The sequence below is a fragment of the Centropristis striata genome, chromosome 16, assembly GCF_030273125.1.
Source record: "Centropristis striata isolate RG_2023a ecotype Rhode Island chromosome 16, C.striata_1.0, whole genome shotgun sequence".
NCBI lineage: Eukaryota > Metazoa > Chordata > Actinopteri > Perciformes > Serranidae > Centropristis > Centropristis striata.
In genome coordinates, this window is record NC_081532.1 from 32713398 (window position 1) to 32735270 (window position 21873).

General features: G+C 37.6%; 1 protein-coding gene across 4 annotated transcripts in view; it reads left to right on the forward strand.

Annotated features, from left to right (window-relative positions):
* Positions 1-21873, forward strand: part of klc1a (kinesin light chain 1a) — a 54468-nt gene that overhangs the window by 24226 nt on the left and 8369 nt on the right. For 3 of the 4 annotated variants that reach the window (XM_059352569.1, XM_059352571.1, XM_059352570.1), the window contains exons 7-13: positions 2400-2501; positions 7057-7230; positions 7365-7464; positions 8282-8334; positions 8947-9014; positions 10196-10304; positions 12408-12569. In XM_059352569.1, coding sequence (XP_059208552.1) covers positions 2400-2501; positions 7057-7230; positions 7365-7464; positions 8282-8334; positions 8947-9014; positions 10196-10304; positions 12408-12569 — 768 coding nt within the window. Of the gene's footprint in view, positions 1-2399; positions 2502-7056; positions 7231-7364; positions 7465-8281; positions 8335-8946; positions 9015-10195; positions 10305-12407; positions 12570-18411; positions 20524-21873 lie in introns of those variants that run through there. The other variant, XM_059352572.1, reaches the window with a different exon arrangement.

Consider the following 21873-nt stretch of genomic DNA (forward strand, 5'->3'; position numbering starts at 1 on the left):
CAGAGTTGTTAAGTGCTGCTCCTAGATGCAACGCACTTTTACAATAATCTAAAAACATCTTCAGCCTTCTCTAAATAACAGGCGCATTAACTGGTTTATAGTCAAAAAGATAGTGTTTTTTTAGTGTCCTCTATATAATAACTTTAAAAGAAATAAACAGGATATTTCTCCATTTAATTAATTTATTGTAGTTTGACAGTCAAGAACAATACTTCTAAAAAGACTGATATTACGTTTTAATGCTTTTCCACTGGAAGACAGTCGTCCATGACACCCATAGCATCTTGGAAAATGTTTGCTTTGTTCATGCTACCTCACTTATACATTTTTAATCACACCTTTTAATGTATTTGTCCAGGATTGTGACTGCAGTCCCGGATGAACACCCTGAACACAGTAGATTTCATAAATAATTGATCCGCTCCTGCTCTCAGAGCCCATTAACTTCTGTTTGTCAAGTGTGACTGTAAACACACAGCAGGTGGACTAACTGTGTTAACCCCAGCAGGCCTGGGTCTCCACTGTCTGGACCTCCATCACCCTCCAGTTTGTGAAACTGAGGTTAGCCCTCCCAACTCCTAGCACCTCAATCCTTTCATCCTGCCACCAGGCCCTGATCCTTCTTTGTCCACGGGGACGTGATTTTTTTTCTGTGATTTATCATCAGAAAATCATAGTTTTGACAACAATACAGGTCATATTTGGACTCTGATACTTCTTCCCATATTTTTTTTAAATTTTAAATCAAGCTCTTTGTCTCCTGGTCTCTTCCTCCTACAGTATTTCTGATCTCCCAATCTCTTCTAGCTGCCTTTCTCCTCACCCTGTTTTGAATGTTTGCTACTGAACTGGTTCCAAATTTATGCCAGTGAAGAATTCATTAAGAAACACGATCTTGAATCTCCCTATTGATGCCTGAATCAGGTTGTAACTCCACCCTTACCAACACATGCAGCCCATGTTTACATTAGAGCTGACAGGGTGGTCTGGAGCTTTACCAGTTGGGCGGCAGGTGAAGGTTGGGCCAAGGCACGTTGATTTCTGGTGCTAAAATACTGGATCCTAGAAAAGCAATCAAGCTAGTGTGAAAGGTGAATTAGTTATTGAACCAAAATCTTGGACATTCTAAGTCTTTCTAGGTGCACGTATGGAAGTAGTTAAGAGCCCTCAGCTAAGTGCCGCTCTGCCCCCAGAGAACAAGAGGTTCAAACACAGCCTCCGCTCAGACTGTGGTTCCATTCAACAGAAGTATCTGTAGTGTCTCTCAGTCTGGAAGTGGGTTCCTCCCAATGAAATCCAGGGACACTGTAGGACCGGATCTTAGATCCTAGATCATCTAGGATCTTATTGAAGTCAATAAGAAAATGAACCTACTTCTCACTGAATTTAAGTCTTCTTCACTACAGCATGATATTCATTTTGTAAATGATGGTCCCATTAAGAGTAAAATAGACAATAAAGCAGGGAATGCTTACAGGTGGCACTTACTATTGATTGACAACTCACTCACAGTGTTTTCCGATTTGGAGATGTCCGTGCTTTAGTCTTCATCTCACAGCATCACTTTACTGACTGAACATTTTAAGTAGTAGACGGAGCAGGTGTAGGTCCAGGACCAGGTTTATTTAATTTTGTAAAATATTTCTGTTGATATGTGGCACGGAAACAAGTGAACTTAAAACGCCTTTTTTTTGCGAAACAGTGAAGTAGTTCATAAGAACACTTGAGGCTAAAGATCGGATCATCATTGACTCAGTAGCTGAATCATGTGATCTGCTGCAGTCTGTCTGCTGATTTATATTCTCATATTTGGGACTGTGAGGAATAATCGTCATCTATTACAGTGATTTTCTTATGAAGAAAAAGTCAGAATCCACATAAATTACACTGGATAAAGATACAATTAAGGAAATAAAGTTGTGTAAAAATTGAGTTTTGTTTGAGGTAAATAGCCTAGTTCTCTGGAGCTGTCCTCGTCTCTTTCTGTTACACTCCCTTCCCTCTCTCACTGCTCCTCTCATTAATGAGCTCCCCCTCTTCCAGTCTCCTCACCCCTCTGCCCTCCCTCCTGTGTTTCCTCCCACTCTGCCCACATGGCCACCAGAGCCTGTCTGAATCAGAGATCAGAGGTGAACACCAGGCGCCACTGGAGCCTCTCTCCTCCTGACTGCACCAGATCCGTCATACATCTGATTGGGATCAAATTACAGCCCACCATAATCACTTCCTGTTTCCGCACGTCTTCTTCCTCCTCCTCCTCCTCCTCGTTAATTACTCTCTCACCAGATCAATGGCACTTTGCGGCTGTGGAGTCTTGCGGTTGCACTTGGGTGAAGATGATTGAGCCTCATCACCTTTTTAATGAATGAAATTAAATAATGCGTTTGTGTTCCTGCCAGGTCGCCGCCACCCTCAATAACCTGGCCGTCCTGTATGGGAAGAGAGGAAAGTACAAGGATGCGGAGCCTCTGTGCAAGAGAGCGCTGGAGATCAGAGAAAAGGTAGGTCAAAGGTCAACAAACACCATGACAAAACAGATTCAGTAGTAATTAAACACGTGATTAGAAAGCATGACGAAGCAGCTGCCCCTGCTTGTACACGCAGCCAACAGATGGTCATTTCTTTTCTTCTGCGTCAGACTGAAAACTTTCACTTTCAAACTAAACTCTCAGACAAACTCTGTGTCCTACTTAGTCACAAAGCAGTCTAAACACTAAACACTAAATATTTCACTCATGACTCTAAGAGGAAGCAGAATAAAGGACAAACATTGTCGCTGTGTTGAGCTTTCCATTTGAGCAGTTTACAGGAAAAACAGTGACGGATTCAACACTCGAAATTCCTAATGAGGTTTTTAAACGAAGGGTCGAACATTTCACAAAGAAGAAAACAAAAGCAGCTTCTCATTTCTACCCGATGACTTTGTTTTGTTGCCTGAAAAGACGTTAGTCAGCTGTAGTTAGCTAGCATTATGGTAAGTGTCTCCAGATTTTTAATTGTATTCTCCATTCCTGTACAGGTCAGTTTAATCAGTCAAGTCAAAACTTTTTGGTAATATCTGCTTATTTATATAATACATTTACATCAGAGGGACTTCATAATATTTCCATCACTCTCTGATCTCTAGAATTGTGTTATTGTCTTGATGGGTATAAAACACAGACCTTTGAAAACAATGACACAGACGAGCACTAGGCAATAAATTCAATGTTATTTTCGAGTACAATACTGTCTTCAGCAGATTATGAAAACAATTATTTTTGCCAGATTCTGTTTCAACAATGCCCTCTTTTCCTTAAAAGTAGTGCACTTTGGCCCATTTCCACTGAGTAATAGACTGGAATGTGTTGAAAATAGTTTACTATAATGTTAAATATATAGTTAAAAGTTTGTGGACGTGCATTACAACATGTTTGATCTTATTTATTGTTTTTTTTAAATGAATGTTTAGTAGTATACAGTACGTTGTGGAAGTGCACAAACTGTAACTTCTGCAAAAATGTAGTTATCTTATTTTGATCTAATTTATTTTAATGTATTATTTTTATATTATTTATTTAAATGTTGATATAAATCATTACATATTGTTTATTATTATTATTATTATTTCAGGTTTTTTTTAAATATCAATTCATCCATGATGTTTCATGGATTAGAGTCAATAACTAATCATGTAAAATTATCATGATTTTAATATAGATCAAAATAACACTGGTTACCCTGAAAACAAATGAGAGGTTTACAATTATCAGTTCTCTTTCAATCAGTCTGCCATTAGGTCAAAGTTTAAATAATTGACATAAAATATTGAGGAAACTACAGTTTTTACAAACCTAAAACAAAGACCATAAAATATTTTTTGTGTATAATTTTGTTTCTTGTGCAACTAGTCAAAATGCAAGACAAATACAAAAAAACTGTTTCTTAGCTAATGCTCTTGAAATGTTGCATTAATTCTTCACCGTGCTCTCCTTTATTCCATCTCCCTTTGCCATGTATTCAGAGATTGTATCATGAAACAGCCTGTGTATCTCTGAGGAGATCATCGTTATTTATTCTGACCTCTAGTTTGGTGCTTACAGAGGTGCTGCTCAGCAATCCTGAAATTTCAGAAAACACTTTTATTCACTTCTCTGTATCTGTCTTCAGCTCTTGCCTTTGAACAAAACTCTCCTTCGCTCTCCTTGCTTCTCTGAGAAGGAGACGTCAGCTTTAGTTAAGCTGAATGATTTCATTTCTTTTATTATGCTACTTAAACTCGGATGATAATACTCTCGCTTAAGCCCAAAGATTTGAGTTTTTCCTGCACAGGCGAGGTGGCTGCTGCAGAGTTGCTGAATCGGAAGGATTTATTTTTTTTCTTTTTATAGAAGCTCAGAAAAGCTGAGCTTCTAACTGAGTTTGGTTTGCATCAGGGAGAAACGAAACTCAACCGGTAAAGCTAGTAGCTGATAGAGAAGCTTTTGAGAATTCAGTATATTTATATATTAAAAGGTGTGTGTGTGTGTGTGTGTGTGTGTGTGTGTGTGTGTGTGTGTGTGTGTGTGTGTGTGTGTGTGTGTGTGTGTGTGTGTGTGTGTGTGTGTGTGTGTGTGTGTGTGTGTGTGTGTGTGTGTGTGTGTGTGTGTGTGTGTGTGTGTGTGTGTGTGTGTGTGTGTGTGTGTGTGTGTGTGTGTGTGTGTGTGTGTGTATATATGTGTATATATGGAATATATAATGTGTATATATGTGTATATATATGTATATATATATATATACACACACATATATATATGTGTGTGTGTGTGTGTGTATATATATATATATATATATATATATATATATATATATATATATATATATATACAAAACAAAATTTCCCTCCACGGGGTCAACATAAGCGCTCTCATCAGCTTCTTCCTTCATGTTCACTGTGGTTTGTTGTTGTCTGAACTCATCAACGCTAGTTGGTGCTCCAGTATAATCGGTCCGCCTGAAACTCACCCAGTGAGAAACGTTCCGCGGTGCAAAAATAAGTTTGATTAAAATGCGCTGTTTTTTTAACACGTTAAGATTAATTAATTACACAAAAATTAACTTAAAGTTAAAGTCCCGGCCCTAAAAAATACATAATTTATCTTTTTGAACACTGCAACAAAGTTTCCCTCAAACAAAGTATTTAATCAAGTCCCAGCAGAGAACTTGACTTGTCTTTAAACTACAACAACAGCCAAAGTTTTCTTCTCCACTCAAATGTCGTTGAAAAAAGAAATGAAGCCCTACCTGCTGCTAGCTGTCTCTGCACTGACGTCTTTGTTGAAGTATTTATTTTCACTCTGTCTCAGAGGGATGGAAACAAATCTCTGAATTTCTCACATAATCCCCATGTTCTGCAAAATATTTGGATAAAATTATGGATTCAGTCAGTGCCCTGTAAGTAGCTTAATTTTTATATAAAGGCAGTGCTTCTAGTGTTTTCTAGAAACCACCTCAGCCTGCAGCACTTCAGGTATTTGAACACACGGCATCCATCAATAACACGATCAATTCCTCCGCGACCAAGACCTCTCCGCGGCGTGTGGCTTATGGCAATCCTTTTCCAGCTAACGATGTTTACAGGAGAGCTGTGAGATGTGTTGTGCTGTGGAGGAGGAAGAGAAGCAGGTGTGGGAGGTTAGGACTGGGTGAACACTGCTGCTAGATATTCTGCACCATCCTGTGGATCACAGACACCGAGAGGCTGTCAGTCTCCAGCAGGGAGGCAGATGATCCTGTAAGGGTTTGATCTCAGACCTCCTACAGATTTATACTTCAATAATCTGAAGCCGAAAATCCCCCAAAGGACAAACAACAAGCTACTTGGTTTACCTTTTTATCTCTAATACTCTTTACCTTCTCACACCAAGTTCTCAGTTTTCCCTCTGCCCTCGCTCTAATCGTGTCTCCCTTTTCCCAGCGCTTATAATAAAGTTGCCTCTCTGGCACTAGCTTTCTCTGACTTAATGTCCTTTTCTCTTTTGCATTCTCTCCTCCTTCATCCTCTCTGACAAGGGAAGTGCCAGGAAGGAAAAAGAGGTTCAAAGTCTCAGCCTGTCTTCTCTTCTTTCCCTCTCTATCTTCTGCAGTTTTCCTTCTCTTCTCTCCATCCCTCTCTGATCTCTCTCTCTCTCTCTCTTTGCTGGTCAGACAGACTCAGATAAATCCCTCTCTACCACCAAGTCACTAGTGATCCTTCTGCGTCTCTTTCACGCTCCCTACACTCGCATCTAATGGCGTTAAGCCTCCTCAGCACACAGGAAAAGCTTACACTGCTCTCATATCCACATTTAATGCAAACACATCCACTTTTAAAGTTTTTTTTCTTCATGGTAGTTCTGCTTCTTTTGGTTGTGTGCAGAGAGTGATAAATGCTGTTTGTTGCTACATTGATGTGTTTGTCCAGTGGACTCTGTCTTTATTTAATCAAGTGGGTCAATAGTCCACAGGACGAAGACACCTTTGTAGTTCAGAAAACAGGTGTGAATGAAATGAGAGCACCAGTTCAAATTGAATTCCTAATATAGCAGTCTGCATTTATGGCTCTAAAATAGCATTCATTATTCAGATTGTGTGCACACTGCTTTTTGGAGATTTATTTTGTATTTTCAGTCTAAACGACAAGAAATGTACCGTAGAAACCAGTGCAGAGTCAACGCAACCTGGCAAGCGATCTGACAAATATTCCCGATGGCAACATATTGGCAGACAGTATTCCAGAAAATCCCAAATTACAAAACTGGAAATGAGGATTTAAACCTGGTTACACATTTGAACCTAAAGGTGGAGGCTGAGGGAAATTAAGTGATTAAAGTGAAAGAACCACTGACCAAGCTATCTAGCCACTTAGTGTATGTATTGAATTTATTTTTAATAGAGAGAAACTGGGTACCAGCACCTGGTTTCAGGCGGGTGGTAGTTTCTCACCCTGACCAAAGGGCCCAACGTGAGACACAGGTTGTCCTCTAAAACTCATTTTGTTTGATGTAATGGCTGACTGTTGTTTTAAGCCCCCCCCCTCTCCACTTGCTTCCGACCCAGGTGCTGGGCAAGGACCACCCAGATGTGGCCAAGCAGCTGAACAACCTGGCCCTGCTGTGTCAGAACCAGGGCAAGTACGATGAGGTGGAGTACTACTACATGAGAGCGCTGGAGATCTACCAGACCAAACTGGGCCCAGACGACCCCAACGTGGCCAAGACCAAGAACAACCTGGTGAGCAGTCACTCACTGATGAATGAAAGCTGCTTTCGTCGGTTAAGGGGATTTTAATATGTTGACAGCAATAATTCAGTTTCTGCACTGAAGGCTGAACTGAATGTTTGGTTCTTTGTTTTTTTTTTTTTCAGGCGTCCTGTTACCTGAAACAGGGCAAGTTCAAGCAGGCTGAAACTCTGTATAAAGAAATCCTCACCCGCGCTCACGAGAGGGAGTTCGGCTCTGTTGATGGTAAGATATGTGACCGCTTAATAAACACACAAGCACACACACATTTTAACAGTGGAGGAACGAGTATTCAGATCACTTACTGCAGTAAAAGTACTAATACCACACTGTGAAATTACTCCACTTACAAGTAAAAGTCCTGCATTCAAAAAAAGTAAAAGTACTCGTTATGCAGAATTGACCAACTCAGATTGTTAAATATAATCTACATATAATACTGGATTATTATTATTGATGCATTTATGTAAACAGGGTTTTTTGTTTTCTCAAGGTTGGGCTCATTTTACCTAATTAATATACTGTTAAGAGGTTTAACTTAAAATCACTTTAAATTGATCATGTTTTTTTATGTTAAATAACCTGAGAAGTAACTCAAGCTGTCAGCTAAATGTAGTGGAGTTAAAAGTACAATATTTGCCTCAAATTGTAGTAGAGTAGAAGTACAAAGTAACATAAAATTTACACAGACCTCAAAATAGTACTTAAGTACAGTACTTGTGTAAAACTGCATTTTAGCCAGCGTCCTCTCATCCAGAGTGACTTAAAGCGAAAAGAAAACACACACATGCACTAAAACCAAATCTGTTCTCCTCTGCCCACCCCTCGGAGTCTTCTAATGTAAAGGGTAATGTTTTCAGGCTGCTGTTATCATTTTGGGAGCTGTAAACAAAAATGACCTTTTATAGCCAAAAACTAAAAAGAACCTACTTCTTTAGAACCAAAGGGACTTTTTAAAACTGATCCTCTCTCTTGATGTTTATCTGAGTGAATGTCTGTCAGCACTGATTAACTTCTTATGTGTCTGAATGTTTCTCTGCAGATGAAAACAAACCAATATGGATGCATGCTGAGGAGAGAGAGGAACAAAGCAAGGTGAGCGAAACCTGTGCCTTATCATGATAATTAGTCTGATGTCCTTATATTATGTTGATTGATTGTTTTTGATGTCTAACAGTAGAAATATCTGACACATTAACTAGTTAAACACATTTAAATTACATCAATTAATTCCTCATCAGGACAAAGAAACCCACAGAACTATATATAAATAAAAACAATATTTACTAACAGTGACGACAGCATTAAACTACTCTGACAGCTTCATGATCGTATTTAAGATGCAATAGGAAGGATCGACTTTACAAAGAGTTGGATTAGCAGATTAAGTCCCTGTAATAACCACTCAGTGCTGATGGTGTGAGTTCATGACTAACCCCCATCTACACTAACTAGAGGAGTTTATTTTCGTCACGGTTTAAAAGGTTTCATGACTCGACTATAATCCCACCACTAAACAGCCCTTCATGTTGTCTTTGATGGTATTAAAAGGATCCTCTAGTTATGAAACGGGTTAATAGATGTTCAAGTTATGTCACGTTTCAGTTCATGGGTTTGTGTTTCTTGTCCAGACTGAAATAAAATCTTCATCTGTGTAGATTCCCCGAAGCAGTGAAGTTGTAGACTAATAAAGTTTTTCTCTCGTAGGGGAAGCAGAAGGACGGCTCACCATTTGGAGAATATGGAGGCTGGTACAAAGCCTGCAAAGTCGACAGGTGACTTTGTTTAATGAATTCAGTGTGTGAAGATGGATGGAAAACAAAAAAGTGAAAATGTATTCAAATGTTTAATTAAAACAAGTAAAAATTTTAATGATTAAAGCAACAATTCTGAGGTCACTTGTTTCCTAAAAAGTTCACGTCTCAGAACTTCTAAACCAGTGGTAAAAGAAACTAATATCCAAAAAGTGATCTTTTTCTTTGGTGTATTTATATTTTTAGAAGCTTGAAGAGCTGAAATCCTCCAGTATTTTGCTGTAAACATAATTTTGTGAAGCAAAATGTATTTTTCCATCTTCAACCTCTTCTGACCTCTCACATTAATCCAACGCTCTCTTTAAAGGGCTCACAACCCGTAAATTCAAGGAACCACTGCTCCAGATTAAATCTGAATCTCTTTTTTTCTGTTTGAATTTACATGTAAAGGTACTTGTTATGCAGAATGTTTCCACTGGGAGTGTTTTATATATTCTAAATATAATATATATTATTATTATTATTATTGATGCAGTTATGTAAGCAGCAGTTTACTGTTTACTGTCTTTGACTACTTAATATACTCTTATGCCTTCTAGCTAAATATAGTGGAGAAAAGTACAATATTTGCCTCTAAATGTCATGGAGTAGAAATATAAAGTTACATAAAATGGAAATATTATACTAAGAACAGTACTTGAGTAAATGTATGTAGTTACATTTCACCTCTGGTGCCCATTCAAATTGTGCCTGTTTGGAACAGGTTGATTACTTCACCTTCTGTATTGCTTTCTCGAGAAATTCTCATCAAAAACTTCACACTCAACACTGTGCTCCCTTGGTCTCTTATCAATACACCTGCCAAGTGTGAAGTTGATCAAATAAACGGTTGTTGAGAAAAGTAAAAGACAGAAAAAACGTCGAGACAGAGACCTCCTTCTCTGTTAGTGGTTGTTTATTTGATGCTTATACAGTATTAGAATTTTTTTTACAGTATTAGGTTTTTTAATAAAGCAAAAAGTATCTGAGTTTGCTACTTTATCTGAAGTAAAGTGAAGATCAAAGCTACTTAATTCAGTGTAATATGCATGAATGTATTTGCAAAGTGAATGCAAAATGTTTTATCTCTGAATAGTTAAAAAGGCCTCCTTCTCTGAGAATGATTCTCTGTGCTGAGATCTTCCTCCTTCTTGTCTCTGCAGCCCCACAGTGACCACCACCCTGAAGAACCTGGGCGCCCTCTACAGGCGGCAGGGCAAGTTCGAGGCGGCCGAGACCCTGGAGGAAGCTGCCATGCGTTCCAGAAAGCAGGTGTGGTCACCAGATGATATGACTAATAACTCAGGACTCCTCGCTGCGGTTGAGGCATCACTGTTGGCGTAAAAACTGCAGAGATAGTAGCAGATGGAATGGGTCCGCTCAGCAGATTAAAAGGCAGAAAATGTTTCTATCTAGTGTAAAATTAAGGATGAGATGATAAACTCTGAGACGCGGAGAAGCCTGGAGTGCAGCTTTTAGACTGCCTCTGATCGCATGTTTCTTATAAGATCTAATGGGATTTCCTGCGGAGATGAGAAGTGGCGAAGCCCCGCAGTTTTTCTCTAAATTAAGATTTCCTCTTAGGATTTAATGTCAAGTATCTCCATTTGGAAAGTAACACATGATACCCAAAATGAACTGGATCTCTGTGGTGCTGCTACAGTAACAGCTAGAGAGTTATATCTTGGTATTTAAATCATAAATATCTCTTTAGATAACTTTTGTTAAATCAAGTTAATATTTAGGGCTGTAGGACAGGTTTTACAAGTAGAAATAGGGACATTTTAGTGACATTTTTATGCATGCAGAAAATTGAGAGATGTGGTGATAAGATAGACATGTAGGTTACTATTACAAATATATACACTCTTTTTAATAGAATAGAAGTAGGTTGTGACACTAAAAACAATCCATGCTCTGCCCCAAATTAGATTTTCTTTTATAAAGTAGATCAAGTTTCAAAGCCTGTGTCATGTTTCAGGAAGGAACATGTTTACAAAGATCAAATAACGAGGACTTACACTCAGACAACATCACCGTTCCAGTTTGTTGTCCGGTCCGTTCTGAGTTTTTCCCTTCTTGAATAATTTACTCTTCAGACAGGGTCAAAGGAAGCAGTGTTTGCATCCGTCTGCACTGTGGTGTAACACTATCATCATCCAGATTTAATTATGCCAGAGGCCGCTTGGCTTTGCTTTCAAATAGGCATTTTACTTGAACTTGTGTTTGACCCTTGAAGGCAGTTTCACATTCATTTAGTTTAACTACGAGGGTGGTTTTGTGATGGTAGAATAGGGCTGGCAGATTAAGAGAAAATCAAATATTTAAATAGTTTAACCAATTGCCTCAATGTCCACATTATGATGATTTGTTGGGTTGACTGTTGGGGCTTTTTCTAACATATTTACACAGATTTTTGACAAATAATCATCAGTAATGTGGATGTAATGACAGAGTGGCAAGTCAAAATTATAAAACATCAGTCAAATTATAAAACATCACTCTACTTTAATGCAACCAGGAAAAAAACAACACTTATCATATTACAAAACCCAGAATCTAAGATGATATTTACTCACATTCAATTAAATTAGATATTCCTTATTGTCCCCAAGGGGCAGTTTGGTTTGCAAACAGCAGATCACACAATCAATATACATAATAAAAGAGAAATAAATAGACACAGACCCATTAAAAACAAACAAAAGAAAAACACAATAACATACAACCATAAATTTGATCTCGTCGTAATATTGCAATGATCTATGAAGGCTCAGGAGACTACTGTGTCACAATATCAAAATAGTATCAAGTTACAAGATGTTTGGAAACCAGTGGCGGTTCAATATTAAATTTACACAAGAGTGAAAACTTGAAGCTTCCAGTCAGTGTATAAACACTTTCCAGTGAAGTGGTAAAGAGGTAAGAAGTAATGAGATTAACTTTCAACATTCAAACAATTTAAGCAATTTAACTAAAACTGACTTAAAACATGTTTTAGGGGCTATATTAGCTTAGAAAGAGTTAATTTCTACATAGTGATTATGTATCAAATGTCATCATGACTTTTCAGTCTTCCAGCTCCAGTTTTGTAGCTGCATACTTAAGTCAGATTTAAGCTTAGCTGGTCCACAAGCCTCTAGTGTCAGGGCCTGGGTTCAGTGCAGCAGGTGGTAGAAGTCTGTAGCTTTATTATTAATTGGATTGGATGAATTGGTACTTGTTCCTGTCAGCTGTACAGTGTCCATGTGTGTGTGACAGTGTACTCAAGCTGCAGGTGGCAGAGGTGCTCCGCTTTTGCTCTAATTGGATTAGTTGAACTGGCATTTATTGCTGCCATGTATATATGTGTGTATGTGTGTGTGTGTTTTCCAGGGTCTGGACACTGTGCATAAGCAGCGTGTGGCGGAGGTCCTGAGCGAGCCGGAGGCCCGCGAGAAGCAGCGAAGCCGCGAGAGCTTGACCTCTGACACGGTGAAGTACGAGAGCGGGCCAGACGGTGGCGAGGAAGTGAGTATGAGCGTGGAGTGGAACGGGGTAAGTACAGTACACAGCCCTCGACATGTTACCGAGTCCTCAGACATGTTAATGTAACACACAGCCTGTTTCTTTCTGGACAGAAGCCACAAACAAAGACATCAAGTCTGATAAACATGAATCTTATTAAAACAGATATTACAGAGAGATTGATGACAGATTATTTTGACTCCCGAGCATCAGCTGCTTTACTTAATTATATTTTCCTTTTTAAAATTGTGCCATTTAAATATGGGGTGTTTTCCAATAATACCACAACATGCAGCAAGACAGTTTTCTGACTGAAAAAGAGATAGAAATAAAAAGTCCAACACCTGCACACTGACCACAAACCACAAACCACACAGTTTCTAAACTGTTCCTGTTGTTCATTTAAATAGTTTGAGGTTTGGAGTCAGTGTGCAGGTGTTCCGCTTTTCATTCGTCCTGATTTAAACTACGGTAAATGGAAAATATCTGATAGTGTTGCTGAATTTATTATTCTTAGCTCAAGTTTCAGGGTGTGTTTTTGTTTCTTTGAACGATGATATCAAACGTAATCAATTTCTGAGTCTAAATTATGCTTGTGTGCAATTTCTGGTTCAATTTTTCTGCTGATGTTTGAACTAAAGAAACCCCAACAGTGTCAGTTAACTTTTAATGTATCTTAAGCCAAAGTTAACTATGCAAGGCTTTATAAATGTTTGATCGTAAAGAATCTCAACTGTGACCTTCTTACTCCTTACTTTTAATAGTCTACTTAGTTTCTATCAAGCTGCATTTTAACAACAAGACCTCCTTGTTTTACCTGTTAGAAATGACCATTTATAGTTGATTAGTCATTAGTTATGATAAAAATGCAAATGTTTATCAGGGTTCTGGTGGTTTCTGTCAAGAAAGATACTATGAGGTTGTTTCTTTACTCTCTTAATCACCGTTATTCTAATAAGAATCACCTCACACCTGTTTAAATGACGGTACTGTGCTGCACTGATCATGCTGATTGACTGTCAGAATTACTCTCCTGCAGTAGCTGTTGCTTCACTTCACTGTGACACTTTGATTAATAAATAAAAAGCTGTTCTTGGCTGCATCCTAAATCTCTGACAGTAGGAGCCTCCGCGTAGCTTTTTTACATTTACATAGTGCTTTGATCATGATAAACCACTAAACTCTTTTCCCGTAGAGCTTTCCCAACTAACTGTGACTCTTAAAAAACTGCTTTCACAGCAGTGAAGCCCCTCTGGTTACACACCCACCTAACTCCCTCTGCTGCAGAGCCACATTTCTAACCAAGTGCGTACATTTCAGCCTATCTGCAGTATTTTCTCAGCCTCTAGTGACTGCAGTGGCAACAACATGTAGATGTAGAGTCTCTGTAGGTTGATCACCATCTTATTTCTGCTGCCTGCTCACACAGCAACAGTAGTCATAGCGCCCTGAACAACCAATCAGCATCTCCTCCTGTACGTCTGGTTCTGGCTGTGGGAGGTTTGGTGTGAGACACATCAGTGTGTCCTGTCAGCCAGTTATTAGCATACAGCGTCCTGCAGACAATCTCACATCACCAGCTGATCTCTGGACCTATTTATATCCGGAAGACAGCCTGTCTTATCTGGAAAGAGCTTTAGCTGGAAGTAAATCTTAATAATCTCACAGTAAATAAAGTTATGGCTGAAATGTCACCATAAAGTCAACAGAAGTATCAATCTTTAATTAGTTTGATTAAAGATAGGATCAAACTTCATTGATCCAAAGAGTGAATTTAACCTAACAGCAGCACAGTAGGACAACCAGAGACGATTCAAAATCTGGATTATTTCCAAGTAGGTTTTTACATACAAGGTATTTTTCTTTGGTGTATTGGTGCATATTATTATTATATTATTACCATATTAAGAGAAAATGAAATGAATTAAAAATGAAAAGCAGGCATTGCAAAAATCAAGACCATATAAATGTATAATTGAGTAAATACTGTATAAAATATGTACAATACATCTGAAATAATATTAAAAAGCGGGGCAGTTTTAGAGTTGGTACTTTTTAGGGTTTACAGTATAACAAGAATTTTAAAAAGTGCATATAGTCCCAAAGATGTGTTAAAGGAACTAATGTAATAGGAACTGGAAACTGATGTTTAAAAAAATAGATGAATAAATAAAATAATTAACATTTAAATATTTTTACACATAACAAAATGTTTAAATGCTTCATATTAATAATACAATTAATTGCATAGCATCTTTCATACAAAAAATGCTTTACAATAAGGCATAAAAACAGACAGAATAACAATAAAATTTAGAAAATAAGATGGAAAATAAGTAAGAATAAAATTATAATAATAATAATAATAATAATAATACATTTTATTTGGAGGCGCCTTTCTTGGTACTCAAGGACAATGCATGACATAGGATGGAAAATACAACTCACCAAATATCAATAATAAGTAAAAAAATACTGAAATAAATACCCTTGTTTGCAATTGGAAACAAAAATGGATAAATAGATAAATTAAAAAAGCTTTTTTAGCAGTTTTACTGTCGAATTAAGTCAACATAAAGTGATGTATCTGAGGTTTCAGACAATAAATACAATAGTTTTTTTTGTAAGGATATATATACGTGAAGACAGTTATTTTCGCCGCATTATTGCAGCTTTGTAATTTTACAATAATAACTGACATTTGATGGGTAAAAACTGTATTCTGGGTATTTTTACCCTCCACTGCTTCCCTGCCGCTGTCGAACCACATTTCTGCTCTCCAGCCTGTCAAATAAATCATCACTTCCACTTCAGCTCTCTCCACAGGCAGGTGTGAAACCTGTTTTCTTCTCACTCTGTTATAAATAAGTCCTCTGAGAAGCATTGTGACTCATCCGTGTGTTCACCTGACTCAACATGGGCTCTGTACTGTACTCTTTCTGTGACTTTATGTGACCTGTGTCCACTGTGTGTATTTGTGTATCTCTCCGGTGCATCTGTGTGACGAGCTGCTGCCTGAGAATGTAAAGTGTGATTTATTTTCTGATCGTTTTTTCTTTTCCTTTTTCTGGTTTAATCAGCATGTTAGCAGCCAGAAGGGAAGGAATGATAACATACAAAATGCTTAAAACAGCATAAATTCTGAATATCATTACGTTAGATCAAGTTAAATATCCTTTAACCAAGTTCTAAAGCACTTTAATCTTTAAATAGTGGTTTAATTGAAAAGGAGCACAAAATAAAAGCCAAATAGACGAAATATATACACAAATGATGGCTTATTATCACTTATTTGCGGTTTCTTTTACACTTGCATGTTAAGGTGTTTTCATGATTATCCCGACAAATTCAGAATATGCAATAATGATATTAACTTCAGCTGAGAGCTAGAACAATAAGTTATTCGTCATTTTTTTGTGCAAATTCTAGCTTCTCAAATGTTCTTGTTTTCTTAATTTCTCTGTGATAAATAATTTAATATTTTTGTGTTTTCACAGTTTGTAAGGCAAAATGAGCTATTTCCATAATTCAGTTTGAATTTTGGAAAATTTTGGTGGATTTTTTTAGTCTGTTGATCAAGAAATTTAAAATCAATCAATCAATTAATCAATAAAGGATAATCAGCAGAATAATCATGAGTTACTTTGCACCTATTTAGCCAGAAAATACAAGCAAAAAACAAGAAGATATTAATTTTAAGTACTGAGAAGTTAACAAATCTTTAACAAATAACAAATATTATTTTTTATGAGGTCTGGCTGCTCTCATGCATCTCCTGCCTGCTTTCCCTCTTTGTTTTATTTTGTGGTGCTCTAACAAAGTTGAACCTTTTATCATCTTGATGTTAAGTGTGCTAACAAATGTTCAGGATATGCAGACGCAGTATTTCTCCAACATGTTAAACTGTACAAAAGCTCCACCTGGTGGTGAACTGAGTGAATTACATCGCAGTCACCCATATCAGATATGAATGGATGTTAAAGAAAATGTTCAAAAAATAAGTGAAATCATCATCTGGTGCCTTGCAATGTGTTTTTATTAGTATTTGTTTGTGTCTAAATAAGTAGGCAGGTACTCTAACAGTTTGATTTTGTGCAGAGAAGGACTGTAGTGGCTTTTACATCTTTAAACAGATCAGCTTTCAGATCAGTTCATTTTAACATTTTTAGGTTCATTCAGTCAGCCGAGAGTTTTATTAGATTTCAGGAACCATGAGGTGTGAATTGTTTTTGCACAGAGCAGATAATAACTCTGCCTCCATCCAGCAGAATCAAGTCAGTTCCTCCTCAGTTTGTTTTTGTTTTTCTGGGTTTTGGAGCTCTCGACGAGTCAGTGGGCGAGACCCGTGGCCATTTGGACCGGACTGTGGAAAATGGCTGAGGGGGTTAGAGAAGCCTGGATGCTTTTGTTTTTACCAGAAACTTTAGTAGGTTGGAAACTGACACAGAACACAAATCTTATTTTATCCTTCACACCGGATTTTAGAATACCATTTATGTTTTTCTACCTAATTCTTCTGTTTTTGTCCACAATGTAAGTTGTAAGTTGTTATCATTCAGCATAAATATACATGTGGTTACCGGTTTATTAGGTACACCTACATAATGCAGTCTAAAACAACTGCTCTGCAATAAAATTAAATTTTAAGGCTACAGAGAAGATATGACATCATATGAAACTAGATAATCTGACGATTGGTAACACGTCATGTCGGAAGGGGGGGACATTTTGCTCCGAAGTTAGGCTGTTTTTTAGTGAGGAAAAAACATACATGGCGGTATTCAAAGCGACCCTCTGGCTTCAAGTTTTATGAATGAAAATGCGTTCTATGGGTACCCAAAAGTCTCTATACATACAGGCCTGCTCTATGCTAATTCGCGCAGTTTAAGGCGAAAACCACATGGCTTTTCTCATGCATTAAAATGTGTTATTTTCACCTCCTTTATTTCAATATTTCTGCAGAACAGCCTGTGAGGTGCATAAATTTGATGTCACTGGAAAGCTGAGACTCTGGTGGTTTCAATGAGCCCAATTTTCTTCAGTGTATAAAATGAGCTGCTGTGACCTCTAGGATAAACACAGCCTCATTACACTTTACAACCACCAACTAGAGACCTTGAGCATTCAGAGGATGTGCAGCTTTCCTATGTATATTGACAATAAGGGGGTTTCTCAGCAGTTTAGAGAACAATGTGCATGCCATCCAGTCACCGAAAATACGATTTGAAGCCAAATCACAGCATGATTTTTTTTTGTGGAGCTCCTGAAGGTGTTGGTCTCTTCATGTAACATTCTGAAAGATTTTGACCATTTTTCTTCAGTTGATAAACTTAAGTATTACAGTGTTAACAGACGTTATCCTCAAATTCAGGACAGTTTATTGAGTAGCCAACTATGTTTTACATTAAGTAAGTTATATTACCTCTCATTTGTATGTCGCTTTGGATAAAAGTGTCTGCTAAATGACATTGTAAGTTATTGACAGTATATTAGTTTCTCTTTATAAAAGAAGCATTTCTATAACAAGAAAGTCACTGTTTGTATTGTTTATATAGTTCAGCCCTACTGTCCATCAGTCAGAATCATTTTAAGGAGTTTTATCATGTATCATGTACCTGGATAATCTTTTTAGATATTTTAATACTATGCTTTCGCCAAAGCCCCTCTAACTAACTCACAATCTGTTGGAGAAGTACTGTGTCTGATCTGTGAACTGGATAACCTTGTCAGTTTCTTTTAACGTACTTCTCTTCCTCCACTGCTCTTGTTCCATTGCTGAATTTATCCTTTTTCACTCTATCTCATCTCTTTTTCACTGTTTGTATTTCCTTCTTTCTTCTCTCTCTCTCTCCCTGCTCCGTCTGACCGGCAGGCATAACTCCAGATGCCTTGTAATGGTTCTAAAAAACTTGTCTTCTGCATGATGGACGCCTCGCCTCGCCTCGCCTCAACCCCCTCCAGCTTTGCAGTTTTCTTCAGCTCTGACTCCCCTTCCTCTCTCTCTCTCTCTCTTTCTCTCTCTCTCTCTCTCTCTCTTTCTCCTCCACCACCTCCTCCGGGTGTTCTGGTGGGGGATTCTTCACGCCGGGTCGAAACGAAATGTTGCTTTAAAAACCCTCCTCTCTGTGGAAATGTGGAGACGGCTTGTGTGTCTAAATTCAAGCTTCCGACTTGTCTTTTGAAGCTCTGTACTCGACTGTGTTTTTGTGGGTGGGAGAGGACCGGGGTGAACTTTCTTTATGGCAACATTAAACTCTTCTCATGTTTTCTCTGCTGTCCTTTAACACCAGCCTCTGCTGCTCTCTCTCTCTTTCTGTCTCTCTCTCTGGTGTCTTTAAACTGTACTTTCATATTGGCTGTAGACTCATTTAACAGGTTGTTGGGGGGATTGTGTGGGAAGCCCATAAACCGTGTCCTCTCAGCTCTCCTTTAAAGCAGAACTCTTTCCATTTTGACCTGAATTTTACAAATCCTACTGAAACATTACAATCCTGGCAAAAAGTCTTCTACAAAAACAGTGAAGTTTTTCACTTTCTTGGAGCTTAAAAATTGTCGGGAACTGGTTAGGATCTCAAAAAAACAACATAATAAGCAGTTAGTTTTATAATGGAACACCCAAGTTGAGAAATAATTTTATTTGATGCCTTTCAGCACATTCATATAATCCTTCTTAAGAAGCAAACATTCAAACCATACTGCGACAAGGACCCTTTGCCAGCTGTAGATAATCTTTGACTCATATCAGTCAGTTTTTCAGCAAAAATGCCAAAAATCCACTGCGTCCAGTTTCTCAAATGTGAAGATTTGAGGCTTTTCTTTGCAGCAGTTTCAATATGTCGTCTAATTATAGTGCACAATGTGTCACTGTATATGGCATTTTCAGACAAACAATAAATATATAAAGAAAAAAAGAATGGCTGAGTCATCAAAAATGAAAGTAATTGTTAGCTGCAGGCCTAGTGTCGTGTGTTAAGATAATGCTCATAATGTTGTCTTGATAGGAGTTATGTGAGCAATTCGATTATATATTTTGTTTTCAATTTGATCATAATAATCCATACAATTAAAGCATATAACTGACAACTGATATAAAACACAGAACATAAAAAAGCAGTAAAATGGAGAGAATATTAATTTTACAGCATGTTGTTAAATCTATATTCACCCCTATAAATAAAGATTTTCACAAATGTTAAGATATTAATGGGACTGATTTTTTTTAAAGTGCTACATGAATCTGATCAGTTTTATTTAAAATTATTATTATAGTAGTTGAGTTCACCACCAGTCCTCTAGATTGTGTGTGTCACAACATACTGATGTTGATGATCAACCAAAAATACCCTTTGATTAGATATATTTCAGGTATAAAATGGTCAGAGTTGAAGCTTTATCTCCCCCCTCTCTGTCTCTCTTTCTCTCTGTGGAGGTTAGAAGCTTTTCGTCTGCGTTCAGTTAAATTCAGCATTTACACTTTCACAGCTTCGTTAGTGGTGACTCAAAGCTCATAGTGATTCTTAACATGCTGTAAATAACATCACCGTAACTCGTCAGCATGATCGAGAAGCACCGTCGCCTGTGGCTCTATTAGTCATTAGTTTTTGTCACTGTGACAAAACTGATGTTGTGATGTCATGGAGAGGACACGGTAAAGGTAACAGGACTCATGCACGACGTGGTTAAACTTGATATAAAACATGTCAGAAATGAAGCCTAAACGTCGTGCATGCAGCCTGTCACCTTCTGTATATCTCTGTATATAGATGTGAGGATGGGTGGAGGTGGAGGTGGAGGTGGAGGTGCAAACGGTTTGCTGTAACGTTGCATTTGTTGTTTGGCATTCGGGAAATGAAATAGTCTTCTTGTCTCTGTTCTCGGCCCCTTGCTAATAAGCTCTCTGCGTGTCCTTCCTGTCCTGTTTGTGCATCTTACAGTTTGTCTTTCTTAACTTCTAATAAAACCTAAACTCTCTGCTCACCTGAAACCTGTGCCTGTCGCCTCTTTGTGTGTTCCCTCTTCTTTTCTGTGTGTGTGTGTGTGTGCTCTAAACATTAATAATAACCTCTCAGCAGAAGCAGCAGCACTGAAACTCGAGTCAAAGCAGTTGTTGAAGACACTTAAACCCTCTGAACCTAAAGCAGTGTCACGCTGTTCTTAGCTCTTGTAACATTTTATTCATTGAAGCCTCAATTTTCACTGCAAATGTATAAAAATCTAAAAGGCCTGCAGCTCTAAGGAATCAGCAGAATCATGGCTAGAAGTAGAGAGATCTTTAACATGTCTTCTGAGCAGAATAACACACTTTTAATATGATACATCATTAAAAAAAAAGGGACAAACAAGTTGTAATTCTTCGATAATTAATTTAGAAAAAATTGGAATAAAATGAAATCTATATACAACACAGATTTCAGAAAAGTTGGGACACTATGTGAAACATAAATAAAAACAGAATGCATCAAATTCAGAATGAGTTTTTTTATATTTATCGGTTTTCACTGTAAATTTATCCTGTATTTAGTTGAATGTTGGTCGCAAGAGACTTTGCAAATCATTGTATTCTGTTTTTATTACATCTTACACAGTGTACCAATTATTTTGCAATCAGGCTTGTGTACAAAACATATTACATATTGACAATCTCTCCTGTCCTCTCCTCTCTGCTCTGTGTAAACAGATTTTTAGTGAATATTTGTCACGTGACCGTTCGTCTCAGTAGAATCAATCATCTTCACAGTGCTCCTGAGGAGCAGAATTTAATGTTAGAATTTAGAGTTAGAATATCACTTTTAAAGCTTAGATTTGGTTGTTTTTCCTGATGAAAGTGTTTTTCACACATGAGTAATTCAAGAACAGTCAAAAAAATCGGATGATAGTTTCTGGTTTTTTTCTGGATGTGATAACTAGAGAGTTTTGGGCGTTTTATTTGAATAAAAAAACCTTCAGACCTGCCGGCAGGTTGAAGTTAACTTTGGCTCATTGGAAGCTGGAGATCCGTCCATCACCACGTCCTTCTTGGCTTCAAGAAACTAAATTGAATTGTGGACAAAAAAATCGGGTGGCATTACATTCATTCAGTCCCTGTAGATAATCTTAATTTAGTCATGAGGGTGATTTGGTTAATTCAATTAAACAAACAAAGATTTAATTAAGATTGAAAGTTCACTGACCTCCGAAACTTCAGATTTTGTTTATTTTTCAAAAGGTTAAACAATTAGACTTTGCTCCTTGAACCTCAGTTTTTATGTACAGTTAATAAATTGGCATCTCCGTCTTGATAACATCAAGCAGTAAAAGTTTATCACAGTTATAAATGAACTATTGGTTGACTGAT